At 36.6% G+C, this 14597-nt stretch overlaps 2 protein-coding genes and 1 long non-coding RNA gene across 8 annotated transcripts in view; 2 read left to right on the forward strand and 1 right to left on the reverse strand.

The window, feature by feature from the left end:
- Positions 1-14597, reverse strand: part of LOC311076481 (fish-egg lectin-like) — an 18304-nt gene continuing 3707 nt past the window's right edge. The window contains exons 2-9 of one of the 6 annotated variants that reach the window (XM_084104745.1): positions 2975-3116; positions 2511-2533; positions 1563-1610; positions 1404-1465; positions 1026-1253; positions 694-905; positions 383-507; positions 2-280 (exon numbers count right to left, since the gene is read on the reverse strand). In XM_084104745.1, coding sequence (XP_083960871.1) covers positions 136-280; positions 383-507; positions 694-905; positions 1026-1253; positions 1404-1461 — 768 coding nt within the window. In that variant the 5' untranslated portion in view covers positions 1462-1465; positions 1563-1610; positions 2511-2533; positions 2975-3116 and the 3' untranslated portion in view covers positions 2-135. Of the gene's footprint in view, positions 281-382; positions 508-693; positions 906-1025; positions 1254-1403; positions 1466-1562; positions 2079-2510; positions 3117-14597 lie in introns of those variants that run through there. The other 5 variants (XM_084104744.1, XM_084104746.1, XM_084104743.1 and 2 more) reach the window with 5 other exon arrangements.
- On the forward strand, positions 4949-7995 carry LOC311076945. The gene is made up of 2 exons (XR_014604717.1): positions 4949-5960; positions 6545-7995. It is a non-coding gene; the product is annotated as an uncharacterized lncRNA (long non-coding RNA).
- nfkbil1 (nuclear factor of kappa light polypeptide gene enhancer in B-cells inhibitor-like 1) lies at positions 10431-13892 on the forward strand. Its single transcript, XM_084104694.1, has 4 exons — positions 10431-11369; positions 11448-11560; positions 11702-11810; positions 13062-13892. Exons 1-4 carry the CDS (start codon positions 11096-11098, stop codon positions 13649-13651), a joined length of 1086 nt encoding a protein of 361 aa, XP_083960820.1. The 5' UTR covers positions 10431-11095; the 3' UTR covers positions 13652-13892.

Genomic DNA, 14597 nt, shown 5'->3' on the forward strand with positions numbered 1-14597 from the left:
AAGATGCTATCATAATGCTTTATTGATTCACGAGAGGAGAGATTAATCAAACTTTTAGATTTGTTAATAATGACTGATTATTTTGAGGTTTCTGTTAATGATTGAGCTCCTGTTGCTGCAGTGACTCATAACAGACTATAAAGTACATTTACGGATGGAGCCGTCAACACAGACGACCCACAGTAATCCCAGGTCAAAGCTCACATGCTTGTGGTTATTGGGACAGGCAACCATCGGGATCCAGTCTGTACCAGCGGGGTTGGATTGAGTGACACCAGTTCTGCAAAATCATAATTTCTTTAATGTAGCATTTGATTTATATCAGAAAATTAATAATCACTTTTGTTCATACAATGTTTAATATGATGAAGGTTCTATTTACCTTTGCCATAAGTTCCCTTGAGAGTTGACACCAAAGACACTGCCATCAGTTGCTACTTCAATCATGGACAGAAGTCCAGGAATATTCACAAAGCCGGACCCGGAACAGGAATTACTAGACACATCCTGCACCAGACCCAAAGAGACAACCATAACAAAGTCACATGAAATACCTGCCTTTGCTGCTTCCACACCAGTTTCTTATTTCTTTAGTTATGTCAGAAAATCAAACGTGTGTGAGGTCTAGTTTGTTAAAAACCTGGTGTATTTAAACTTGAACTCATGCCCTTGTATTTAACATTATGACATTACCTTCAAGATGAAGATTTGGTCAGCACTGTTCACTCCCCAACAGCTGTACGGGCCACAGCTGAAATACTTCAGCTTTCCATTAATTGTAACCCAAGAAATATTGCTGGATGGCCATTTGTTATTATCATCCATACTTAAGCAGAATATATCATCATTCACATTGACACCTGAAGTGATCTGATCACCTCCAGCATCCACCTGTTTGAGAAGGCCTAACAGTACAAAACACAGGTTGGATGAAAGATTAATTTGAGAAAAACAATAAGATAATATCTTAAAACAAATTAATAACCCATTAAGCATGTATTGGTTTCTGTAATTTCTCTTTTCACCTGGAATCTGCACAAAGCTGCCACCCTGCAACTTGTAGATCTTGTCAGCTGCATCCACCCCGAGCAGACCAGCAGGACCAACACTGAGGTGCTTTAGAGATGTGCAAAGCTTTATGAAAACATTATGATTTAGGATAAACGCTTCATTTTGATCATTCACTCCAACCACTAAACCAGATCCAGCGTCTATCTGCTTCAGTGTGCCATTCATCACTTCACAGATTAAAGCTGTGGAAACATGGAGCAAAATGAGTACAAATAGACACTCACAAATGAATTTCATTATATAACAGTATACTGTTATATAAAACACCATCAAAAAAAATATTTAACGGATTTATAATATATTGATGTTATCAAATCACATTAGTAGCTTACCCAGAGTGGGAAGGAACTGGCAGCTGAAGAGTACCAGAACACTCTGAAAAACCTTCATTGCTCTGTTCATAACCATAAATCATTTATATAAGGGAGTTCAATATGAGTAAGGATAAAACATAATGAATATTAAATTAACATTAAATAAATGAAAACAACCTTCTCTTGGTAGACCAGAATTCAGCAGTCAGTGTGGATTCTTCTCTTCTGCAATACAAGTACCAGAAATTTGCATCCAATGTTGACAAATGCTGTTGAGGGGTCATTTAAATAGCTGAAATATGTTGCCTGATTAGAATGGGGGCTGATATGTTGCCTGATTATGCCATTTGTTTCTATAGTTACACATTGCTGTCACCTGCACCTAGTTTAGTTCCTTTGTTTGCCCAGTGTATTTATACCCCCAGCTTAGTTCAATCTCTTGTAGGTTCTCGTTTGGACATGTAAACCCGGCTCAATCGGCCCAATGGAGGCATCCGGTCAGCGGGTGAAGGTTTTTGTGCGTTACTGTCTTTCCTCGTGGCAAAGTATTTTGATTAAGTGAAATACATTTTCTCATATGCATTAACTCGTTATTTCATCTGACTCCATAAATGAAAAGATTTTAATGATATATGTTCATCATTAAATGTGAGCGAACCCATATGAAAAAAACCTGCATGCTTCATATACAGCAACCATCTTCCTTACTTAAATCGGCCAGAATTACCTTCTGTGTTTCATGTAAGGCCAATACATGTCATATATAAAATCAGACCGATTATGGCCCATTTCATACTAAATATAGAACTTGTAGGGGATTTTTGCGTTGTATATGAATACTGTAAAAAGTCTTATGAGTTTTACATGACAAAAGTATGCAAATGTGTATGGTATTAGTAGAAAATAACTGATATTCATAAATAATTTAAAGTTCTTATATTGAATCATATGCTAGTCAAATTAAAGTCATACAGAATTTATACACATTTTGTGTAATTTGTTTATGTTTCATACAGATTTCATGTTTTGATGACCAACATCTGATTCACTTATATGCATTTGGCAAATTTTAAAATTGTACAGTGCAGAAGCCGGTTCGAGGATTACTGTCAGAATATCACTGACCTTTATGAAGACTGTTCATTTTCCTACAGGATTTGAAAGAGCAGTTGAAAAGCAATGACATTGTAAGACTGTGTATTTGCATTAATTGTGAACTGTCTGGGCCTGTTGTTTGTGAACAAATCATAACATATTATTGCAAATGAACAAAGTTGAGTCAAATATACATTTAAAAACAAATATTTATGAGTAATATTAACTGTGTTTATATGCGAGTACTATTAACTTTTTTATTTCCTCTAAACCTTTGTAAAAAATATTCCATACAACAACTGGTATAACTACATGACATTGGCCTTTATTGTCATGAGTAGCCTACAGCAATTCAGTTATTTATAATAAGTTATTTTATACTATTTTTAACACGTATACAATATTGCCTACATTTAAACTCATGTAACAAACATTTTCGAAGTAAAAATTAAACATTTAGGCCTAAACATTCAAGTAATTCAAGTGTAATCAACCGGTCTGTTATCCAATATCCACCGGATCAGCGCTGGTTCTCGTGCCGGAGATGGACTCGCCACTGCGGGGGAACCTCTGACTTTTGACCGCCGTCCTGCGTCACTCAGCCAAAAGATGCTGCAACGCGACTGACTCCATAACCTGCCAATAAACAAACAGTGCACAGTTCTGTGGACATTTTATCATCCAAATAATTTTTATTAATTATCTTTAGGAATATAGTCGTGTGTTTTTTATGCAAGGCGTTACAATCATGCAAAAAGACAGGCGTGAGTCGACACTCGTTTAACTCGTTTAAGGTGAGTAACATTGCGTCTCTGTATGTTCTTTCGCATTAAATAAAATGATTTAAAGCACATTAATGATTATACAGATAAAATAAAACATACACACACACCTGAATTTCACAGAGGAAATGCACCAATTCTGCGATGCTGAGAAGAGGAGAGGAGAACTCTTCTGGACTGGAGAGAGTTCAAACAGCGCGCGCTCACTCAACTGTTGAGTTGTTGTCACGTCAGAGGGTGGGGGAGGGGTGCATTGTTTTAATTGAGTATAGATGAATATCAGATGATGTCACTAACGTCTCCTCACTGACGTCACTCACTTCTAAAACTTGTCTGCCGCCATCTTGAGTACCTGATTCATGTCAGTCGCAAAGGAGCTAGCTAACGTATGCCTTCAATATGTTGTGCGGTGAGGTGCAACAACAAAAAATATGACCCCAAAATATCCTTTTACAGGCTACCTCAGGACGAAAAAAGACGCCGTAATTTGTGGGTGGGACATGTCCCCACCACTTTTGAAACATCTTGCGGCACGAATGTACCAATAAAAAATAAAATATCTCCAGTTAACTAGCAGAGCATTCATTTAGTTTGATTGTTAAATAAGAGGCGACCTAGCGCTGAAATGTGTTGTTCATGCAATCAAGTTATCGAAGTGCTCGTTGCCGCTGCGATCAGTGGCGCGGATACTGTGTTTGTTTGTGGCTCGCGCACAGGCTTCACTTGGACGAGCACTTCAATGTGGAGAGACTCTCTGTTCGTTCCGGTGAAATTACAAAACAAACTGCACACATACATGTCCCTGTCTGATATACAACCACTGATAAACATAATCGGTTTTGATGAAAAAAAAACAAAAAAACTATATAAGTGCGGATTAGAACCCAGAACCTCTGACACGCTTGGCAAAAGTTCTGCCCCGGACCATTTAAATACACGCTTTGAATAGTCGGATCACGTATAATATCATTGAATGCCAGGATTGGTAGTTCAGGTATCGCGTAGGGATCACACCCTAACGATATTATTTTTTTAAAGTAGCGTTTCTTTTCATGGCAGTCGAGGTGCCAAATGTTGTCTTTCGTAGCCATTTACTGTATCTGTACGAAGCTGTAAACAGTAGCAAGCTAGCTAGTTAATGCTTGTCAGTACCATAGACAGCACTCAGTAGGTACTCAAGATGGCGGCAGTCAACTGGAAAAAGAGCGGATGACGTAAGAGGTCACGTGACTGATATTCATGTATAATTTCTTATGCATGTTAAATATTAATAATATTGATTTTATTTAAGTAATATTTGTGGTTCTTGAAACAGATCAGTTTAATTATCCATTCTCAAATAGCCTATTGTGATGGAAATTTCACAAATATATTAGTGTATTTTAAATAAATAATTGGTTAGTCAAATACTAAATTATTTTAGTGAAAAACTTCATACTTAAATATAACTGTAAATTTCAGACAAAATTAATTGTTGGAGTTTTAGTCAATTATTTTGGTATGTTCAACTCAAACTATCAAGTAAATGATATTCATAGATTTTATTAAAGGCAGGGTAGGCAGGATTTTTCTAAAAAACTTTTTCACAAATTTGTTAAAACTGTCTTTATATACCAATACATAATTAAAATGTAAGTACTCTGAAAAATAGAGTATAAAATATAAACAACTAACATGGCTGTTAGTACTCACTATCAAGCTAGCATATCGATACTGGTAAAGTTTAAAATATATTGAGTTTGATTTGGTAACGAGCTAACATAAGGCAAAGCTAAAAACAGGTTGCATTGATACACGTTTTCTCATTACCATCAGTTACACTGTGATGAAGGTGAATTTTGTGTACGATTCATAACATATACAGTGTTTTGCATGTAAGAGCTTCCACGATGAAAGCACTGTTGGCTCTGATGAGGACTAATGTTACACTCAGGTGACAAGTAGCCTACCTTTCTACCTTACTAGTTCCTTTTTTGCCTTGTTTGCCTTCGCTGACTGTATATGCAGGTACTGGGAATTTTGACTGCTCTTTCTCTGCCATAATTGTGATTCTTCCTAGCTTCCGTGCCTCTTCGCCTCCTCGAAACGGGTGCGTGCATGTGGGCAGCTCCTGTAGCAGCAGGGGTGTTAGCCATGGTAGCGAGGGAGAGTGACAGTCGCCCAGCCAATCATTTCATCCGTTCCGAATGGAAATAAGTAGCTGTGTTTATTCACCTTATTTTCCATGACAACAAGGGCGACGCCATTACGCTCATTTTGTCATCTTACTTCCGGCTGAGCGGGACTTCAACTTCCGGCTGAAACGACCTACGCTAGTTTCTAGCGTAATTCTATAGTTGTAACGGTAAAATATGTTAAGTATTATATGCTCAGTTAGGGGCTGACATAACAATTGGATTAAGAGGATAGAACAATTTAACCAACGGTGTTACGAACACAATGTAGGCTAAAGCGATCGGAGTGTTGTGGTGTACTTTACGATTTACACGTGGAGCACCTGAGGCAATGGCGGAAGGCGCTAAACTTGAAGTGCTCACCCAAGCGCTGTGTGTTCTTACCATGTGTGTTATATGTGTTCGTACCATTTTATGGACGGGGAGCAGACTGACGAACGAACACCCTTACCCTGAGTAAAGGCTCGGCTACGATGTTCTGGTAAAGAAGTCCCGCCGGGTGCTGAACAGGTTGTCAGATTCAGGTAAGCTAACTTACCTAACTGTTGTTTCCTAACTTACCTATCTATGTGCTTGTTAGCCTAACGTTAGATGAAGTCCGTTCTATGAATACATTAGTAACGAGCCGTTCACAAAATACAACGAATCTTGCATGATTACCATTGGCCACCTATATGTCATATTTCTTATATTTCGTTTACTTTGTGATATGGACCTAAGGGTCTGAAATAAAGAATGAATGAAAGAATATTCTGGATAGTACAATATATTATGGTACATTACAGTCTTACAATAGCTCACATTATTCCTGTTAGGAGGCCAGCTAGCTACATCTCTCATTCAGATATTGATATTGACCAATACATAGAGTATGTTATGTTACATATGTTACATAGAGTTAGGAGATTGTGTGTATACTGTCTCGTTTTTAATGCATCTTTCTTTTTCACACTGTTCTAAGTATGAGTGCCATCATAAATTAATTAATTCTCATTTTAAGTACTAATTTAAATCTACATTTTAAATTTAAATCTAATTTAAAAAAGTACTATTTAAATCTATTTTAAGTACTAATGTAAAAATGCTTATGGTTCTATTATTTCCTTAGATCATCGATGAGAGTCAGTGTTGCAGTGGACAACTGTGAGGAGGATCACAGCCACATGCCCCAGACCTGTGATGCAGATACACAATGGGAGGATCCATCTGTCTCTGACCACAACTACGCTCCAAAATCTCAACTCAACCTGAAGCCTACATCTGAAATGGGAACACAATGCGTTGAGCCAGTGCCATACTACATAACTCTGCTGAGAAACGACCACCTTTGTCAGCTCTACACAGGGTCGACATTGGATGCATTCCACTCATTTGCCGAGCACCTTACCAGTTCACACACCAACAGCTTTCAGCTACACACTTGGTATCAGCTCTCCCTCATGTTGTTCCAACCCCGTAAGACCTTCGTTCATCTTCGGAAACTCAAATTAAGATATTTTTGATTAAATCTGAGAGCTGTCCTCCATTCTCACTCCTCCATTTTATAATTTTTCTTAATTTGTGTTCCGAAGATGAACGAAGGTCTTACGGGGTTGGAACAACATGAGGGTGAGTAATTACTGACAGAATTTTCATTTTTGGGTGAACTAACCCTTTAATTTATTGCAGGGTGATCTTGCTGAAAGGTTTGGTGTTTCTCAGTCCATTGTAAGCAAGGTGATTTCGCGTTGGCTTGACATCATGGAGAAGTGTTTCAGAGAGCAGTTTCCAAACACAACATGTAGAGCACAATATATCAAAATATCGCAAATGTATATATTGCAATATGCATATTTTTTTTTAGCTTTAATAAGCTTTAATCAGTTTATATAATTCATACAGTGAAAAACTAAGCAGTGTTTTACTTTTACATTTGATTATTCAGTTTCTGTTGTTAAATAGACCTAATGTAGGATAACCTGAACCCTGTGGTTTACACTGATGTTAAAATAACATCTTAAAACACTGATGTTCACTTTCACAAGTTGAAGGGATGTTTTCTTGTTACAAAAAGAATGTGAAACACATATGTAGGTTATATAATTTTAAATCTAATTTAAGTTAATTTTATATACTTTAAGCATTATCGTATCGCATATCGAATATCGCATTGTTTAATGAGTTATCGCATATCGCATTTTTCTTCAATATCGTGCACTTAATAACCTCGTCCAGGCGATGAAGTAATGGCAGACAGAGGCTTCACCATTACCGATCTCCTCTATGAAAGGAAGGGGAAACTTGTCCTCCTTGTGAATCTTGTAAAACAGATGTTACCTGTTATGAATAGTTGTTTTTATAAACCTTTACAGTGTGCCCAGATGTTACCTGTTATAATTAGTTATTTTTATAAACCTTTACAATGTGCCCAGATGTTACCTGTTATAATTAGTTATTTTTATAAACCTTTACAATGACCAGATGTTCCCTGTTATGAATAGTTATTTTTATAAACCTTTACAATGACCAGATGTTCCCTGTTATGAATAGTTATTTTTATAAACCTTTACAATGACCAGATGTTCCCTGTTATGAATAGTTATTTTTATAAACCTTTACAATGACCAGATGTTCCCTGTTATGAATAGCTATTTTTATAAACCTTTACAATGACCAGATGTTCCCTGTTATGAATAGCTATTTTTATAAACCTTTACAATGACCAGATGTTACCTGTTATGAATAGTTATTTTTATAAACCTTTACAATGTGCCCAGATGTTCCCTGTTATGAAGTTATTTTTATAAACCTTTACAATGTGACCAGATTTTACCTGTCAGTCATTTATTATAAAACAATATAATGTGAGCTCTGTAGATTCCCCTTAAAACTTAAATGAATTAAGTCTTCTAGTTAGAAGGAATACGTCACGGTCAAGTTTGCAAATGAATACCATCTTGGTTTATTACTTATGAAATGTAAATGGTGAAATGTATCTACATGAAGGTAAGTAGAAGGTGTCTCTAGCTTCCTGAAAACATCAAGCACTTCTTACAACTGATTTTATACAACTTATTTAATCATTCATATTTAACCAATTACCTAATCTCCTATCCTTAACCCTAAATATTCTCATTCCTTATTTACAAATATTTTTTTATTGCTGCTCCGTCAACTCCTTCTGACAGGACGTAGTTAAATATTCCCATAGGTTAACGTTACCTCTGGCCACAACAACAATGACGATGGATGAGACTATGTGAGACGAACTGATAGTCGTACGAAGTTTTTTCCGTGCTCCCAATTTAAAACATTTACGGTATTAACGTAATTTGTCATTTTGATAAAGTTTTGGCTAACTATAAACAATCTTCTAACTACTGAAATAGCTACCGGATGTGCCGTGTCAGTTTAGCGGAAGTCGGATGACAAAATGCGGAAGCGCGAAGTATTAAAAGTGGGCGGGGCGGAATAAGGTGAATTGCAGCCCTGAGAAGACTACAGAGACTCGATTTTTATACTCTCTTTTTCAGAGTACTTACATATTCATATTTTTAAAGGGTGTTGTGTGTGCACTTATTTTGTGACAGATTCCAGATGTTTTTTTTGAAAAGCAAATTGCAGGTATATCTGAAAAATAGTGCCACACTGAAGAGAAATATCCACACACCCCAGACACCTTTAAAATGTATTTGCTTTATTTGTGTATATTATTTAACTTTTAAATGGATACAGAATACAAAAGTTTAAAACAAAATCACAAAACTTTGGCACAAAGTAGTATAATATAGCTTAAAGCACCACCAAAAGCAAAAGTTTTTAGTAAAAAAAAGTAAAACTTTTTTTATTAAAGTGTCATCTTGAGGGAAGAAAATCAACGTCAGCAGCTTCAGTAAGGTAACCTTCACAGGTTTCTAAAGATCTAAAGGGACTTTCTTACTAACAATCATTTGTTGGGCATCACTTTAAAATAATTTAAAATCTGTTTCTTTAAAAGCATGTGTACAAGATGAGAACTTTACACCCTGGGCAATTTTTGGATTTCCACATTAATTTTTCCTACCTAAATTTAAAGTAAATAATTTGTAAAAAATTAAGCTCTATGTGATATGTAGCTAGAACACCAGCACCTCGATGTCCTTTTTTTCCACCCATGGTCGCAATCAGTGACTGGATGGACTACCGTGAGGGGTGGAGGTCAGCTCCATCTTTAAAATATAGATGAAGAATTGGCGTTGTAGGGCTCACAATCTGTAAACGTGTTCATAGTTTATTTTAGAATACGATTTGAATCGACAAGACACTTGTTTTCGGTGTTGGATTATTTATATGTATTATATGTATATGATCCATTTCTTATATGTGTGTGTGTGTATATATATATATATATATATATATATATATACACACACACACACACACACACACACATATATATGAATACTTAATGTAAAAGCCTCTAAGTGCCATCTGGAATTTTCTTTTAGTTTGATTATTTTTATCAAGCTTGTATGTTTATGTTCAGTTATTTCACTTTAATGGCAATGAAAAGGACCTATTAATTGTCATTAAAGTGAAATTACTGAACCTAAATAATACAAGTTTGATAAAAATGCTCATTTTAGAAGAATTATTTTCTTTTACGTCTTAAGTCTTCATATACACATGTATGAATGAATGTGTGTGTATTGTATCTGACCTCAGTGTGTTACCCTATTGTTCACTGTGTGTGTATATATGTATGTATGTATATATATATATATATATATATATATATATATATACACACACACACTGTGATATTGTCATCTATGAATGAATCGACAGAGATAAACACACGCATATTATTGATTCATTCATGTTTATTCATTGATGGCAATATCACAAGCAAATAAATTACTTTTTCCTTACCAAAAACCAACCTCTGTCATTGTTCACAGGTGTGTGTGTGTGTGTGTGTGTGTGCGAGCAACTGACCGACGACTCTGAATTGTGAGCACGAACGACGTAAAAACGCAGACGAAAGCGGAAAGAAGAACTAAAAACATTGCTCTGGTGCAGTCAGTGGAACGGGCTCTTTAAATTTTCGCGCTGATGTGACCGCGCATGTTACGTGACAATACCAACATGGCGCATGTAGTACGTCCGGACTCCATTCATACTACCCGTATTCATACTATATAGAACGTACTTTTTTAACGGTCGCGAAGTACGTTCTAATTTAAATGTAGTACCTACTCACAAAGTATGCGATTTCGGACGCAGCCTTTGTCCGGGAGTGACGCAAGGCCAAGATGGCGACGGCCGGCTCCGCCCACTTTAGGCTTCAAAAATGATCTTCAGAAACCTACGGGTGACGTCACGGACACTACGTCCATATTTTTTTACAGTCTATGAAAATATTGTAGTTTTTCGAGTTTCATCTGTATACTGAGATTTGTTGTGAAACAGCGACACCTGCTGGTCACCATGCAAACCTTCGTGTCAAACACGGAACTATTGGAACTGTTGGGTTCCTCCGGAATGATTTCGCAGACGTACTGCAGTGGTGTCGTGTAACATTTGTTGATGTCCGTAGCGCTAATAAGACAGGACTTCTCATTATCAAATGTGGTATTACATATATCCATAGTTCATAGTGATCATTTTATCCAGATTTTAATATCTGCATATAGTCTCGATGTTGAAAAGAAAGCAGAGAAGAGTTTTGCGCTATGTGGAAGAGGGGAGTTTGATGAAGTTAAAGTCATTCCTTCGTAAACACAAAGATCTGGAGCTGAACTTCACCCAGGGGAAGAAGCACAGAGGTCCTTTACACATGGTCTGTTCTCACGGGGATGATGCCATTCTCAGACTGCTGCTGAAACATGGAGCAGATCCCCTGCAAACCGACCGGAATGGAGAAACACCGCTACATCTGGCCGCAAAAAGAGCCCTCAAACATGGCAAAAGAGGTATGAGACTGTGCTCTGTAATATCAAGAAACTCTTTTTCTTATCTGTGTTTAATGCTGTTCACATTATCAATCGCAGCTTATGATGACCTGGTGGTGCCATTACGAAAAAACTGCCCAGAAGCCATGGATACTCCCAATAAAGCAGGAGTGACTCCTCAGGACCTGCTCCAGTGGATGAAGCCCGAGCAGGTGCTGTGAAAATATAGACTCTCTAGTCTAAACTAATGAACGAGTGGTTTAGGAATATTTATAATAGATTGTGCTGTCATGTTGAGTTATGCATCTTCATGCAAGTGCATAATATGTTCCATATTCATTTAATTGAAACAGGAGAATGTCAAAAATGAATCCTCAAATGTTGATCCAGAGCAACAATGGAGAGAGAAGCTGTTAGGCGAATGCCAGGAAGAGTTTTTTGAGACATATGGACAGTATGATGGTAAGCTGTTTGTTGTTTGGTACATCCTGCATTAATACATTAGGCTATAATTTTTGAAGTGGCTGGTTATCCTACATGTCACAGTTATTTATAAAATAATACATAGATGTGTCACTTAAAGAAAATGAAAAGTATTATACAAATTTATTTTGAGACATGAATTAATTCATGTTGTTGTTGTTTTTAAAAGACATTTTTCAATTAAATGACTAAAAATGCAATTTGGTATTACCATCAATCTATAAAATAATAACACATTCTCCTTATACCTTCAATACATGTATAATTGTTAGTGTACACATCGTAATCGTTAGATACAATACATTAGTTTTAGCATATAATAAAAGTATTTAGATAAGTGCTATTTAACAAATAATATAATTTATTATTATTATTATTAATTCATAAATATTTCGGTGGAGTCGCACAGTTTGACACTTTGCAGCCTGCTGAAATGATCTGATCTGAACTTATCGATCTTGACACACAGTCATGAAGGTCTAGACTCTACAGGTGTTTTCTCTATGACATCATTTCCTATTTTTAGACAGTCTGTGTGCACCACATGACTTTCATTTTGTGGACATATTTTAAAATAATAATTAGCAGTTGTTTTTTCTAAGAAATGGTTCTTAACAATTATGCCAAACTACTTAACATTTTCTTGTTAATAATTTTATTCTATTAGTGAGACTTTTTTCTTCATTATGCCTCTTTACTTTGATATTTTTTACTTTACCCCCCCCCCCCCCAAAAAAATTTTTTTTTTTGTTTTTTAATACAGAAATTAAAAAAACATGCTCATCTTAGATGAGGTGTATTTAAGTAAATACATGAATTCATTGCATATTTAATGTACTTTTGAATAAAATTAGCAATAATGTTAATGAATAAATATTTGTTAATTACTTTAATTTAATAAAAAATGAGCAACATCAATTGATTATCATATGCTAGATGTAAAGTTTTGTGAAGGAGGGCCACTGGTATGGAGCCTTTGAACTGTGTTTATGACCACTATGATATAGTGGTTTCCCATTTGCATAACAGTGACTGTAAAATTTGAGATTTTGGAATATGGTAATTGGGCTCCTTTTGATTGGCCATTAGGCTAGTTTTGTTACGCAAACCTGACAACTCTGCCTTACAGTAAGTAGTCTCATGTACAAAAAGTGAGCAATATGAATCAGACAGTCAGTGAACAGATTGGGCTGATGAAATATTGTATGAATATCTCCCTGTTCCCTCCAGGTGATTTCTTATGGGATGACAAAGAGGATGAAGACTTCGGGGGCTGGGCGGATCGGATCAGGCGAGAGTATTTCACTAAGCAACGGGCCAGAGAACAGAGAGAAGCGGCTTCCGTAGGACACAAGAGCAAGAGGTCAAAGGGGCGTAAGGAGACGGAGGAAGATGAGAAGAGCCGTAAGGATCTGCAAGCCCGTCTGGAGCGCGAGCACGAGGAGTACCTGCAACGGGCCGCTCGCAAGGAGGAGGAGACGCGGCAGGGGAGGAAGAGGCGCTATGAGGAGCGCTGTGCCGCCACGTTCAACAGCTCCTCCAGCAAGGCACCCGAGGGACTGCTGGGATACAAGGACATCCCGTGGCCCGCTCCTCACGGGTCGCTGGAGGACATGGTGGGCGTTATGTTGCACGGTGCTGACCGGTCGGATTTATCCACTTTCCGGAAGGTGCTCCGTCGGCAGCAGGCCCTCTGGCACCCGGATAAGTTTTTCCAGCGCTGTGGAAGCCGTCTGGTGGACTCTGATAGGAAAAAGATCCTGGACACAGTCACTGGCCTCTCACAGGAGCTCAACAGACTCGCACAAAACCTCAGATGACGTCGATTCACTGCTTCCAATCAGTTGCATTTTCGAGCGTGCATGTGATTAAGACACCTTTTGAATCAATGAAAAATAAATTCAGTTCTGTAATAGTTGCTTTATTGAAGTAAGGGTGGCTGAGCGAGGAGGGATGTTTTCTACTGTAATTCATTACTTGAAATGTTTACTGTAATGTAAATATTTACTGATCATGATTCGTCTCGAGACGGGTATAAATTAAAGGTTTTTTTAACCATTTAAAAACCTTTGTTAATTGAAATAAAGCCAAATATATATATATATATAAAATTTAATAGAAAATTAAATTACAAAAACACTTAACGAAATTACTAAAAATTAAGCTACAATTAACAGAACTACGAATATAAAAAGCCAATATTAATAACTAAATTTACACTGATCCATAGTTGAAAAACCTGAGTATAAATTCTAATATGCATTTTAATGTTCATGATCACTTTAATCTATTAATCTACACTTGAGAGGTTCTTTACCTGGTTTATAATATGAACCGTTTTGACCTAAATAGGTGCTGATACTTTATGCTCTTTTTTCAAATATAATTTTTTATATTTATTATATGATAGAAAGTAATGAGGGTTGCACCATATTTCAAACTAATAATGTCAGTACAAGTTGCATGTAGTATAACGAAACTCTTATTACTATATTGCGCTAACTATCAGCTAATACCACTTCTAGCATTTTCCTGTGATAAATATTAGAACAATTAGTGGAACATAAGAGAGTAAGTTAATTTGTGGTGTACTGCATGGTGCAAGTATTTACTATGAGGTGGAGTACAGTGGACTGAATGACGTTACTATCACGTCAGGACCTTTACAATCTCAACGCATCTTTAACTTGTTCATCATATCGCACTGTTGGGGTTTATTACTTGAGAACTTCAAACAAGGGTTTGTTTTGCCCTGTAAATCTTCTC

This window comes from Abramis brama (assembly GCF_963993115.1).
Source record: "Abramis brama genome assembly, chromosome: 25".
NCBI classification, from domain to species: domain Eukaryota; kingdom Metazoa; phylum Chordata; class Actinopteri; order Cypriniformes; family Leuciscidae; genus Abramis; species Abramis brama.

Bases quoted from the DNA above. Each gene is read 5' to 3' on its own strand.
- nfkbil1 (XM_084104694.1), top strand. From the start codon at position 11,096: ATGTTGAAAAGAAAGCAGAGAAGAGTTTTGCGCTATGTGGAAGAGGGG. The intron at 11,370-11,447 runs GTATGAGACTGT...TATCAATCGCAG, and splicing joins CCTCAAACATGGCAAAAGAG to CTTATGATGACCTGGTGGTG. The intron at 11,561-11,701 runs GTGCTGTGAAAA...TAATTGAAACAG, and splicing joins AGTGGATGAAGCCCGAGCAG to GAGAATGTCAAAAATGAATC.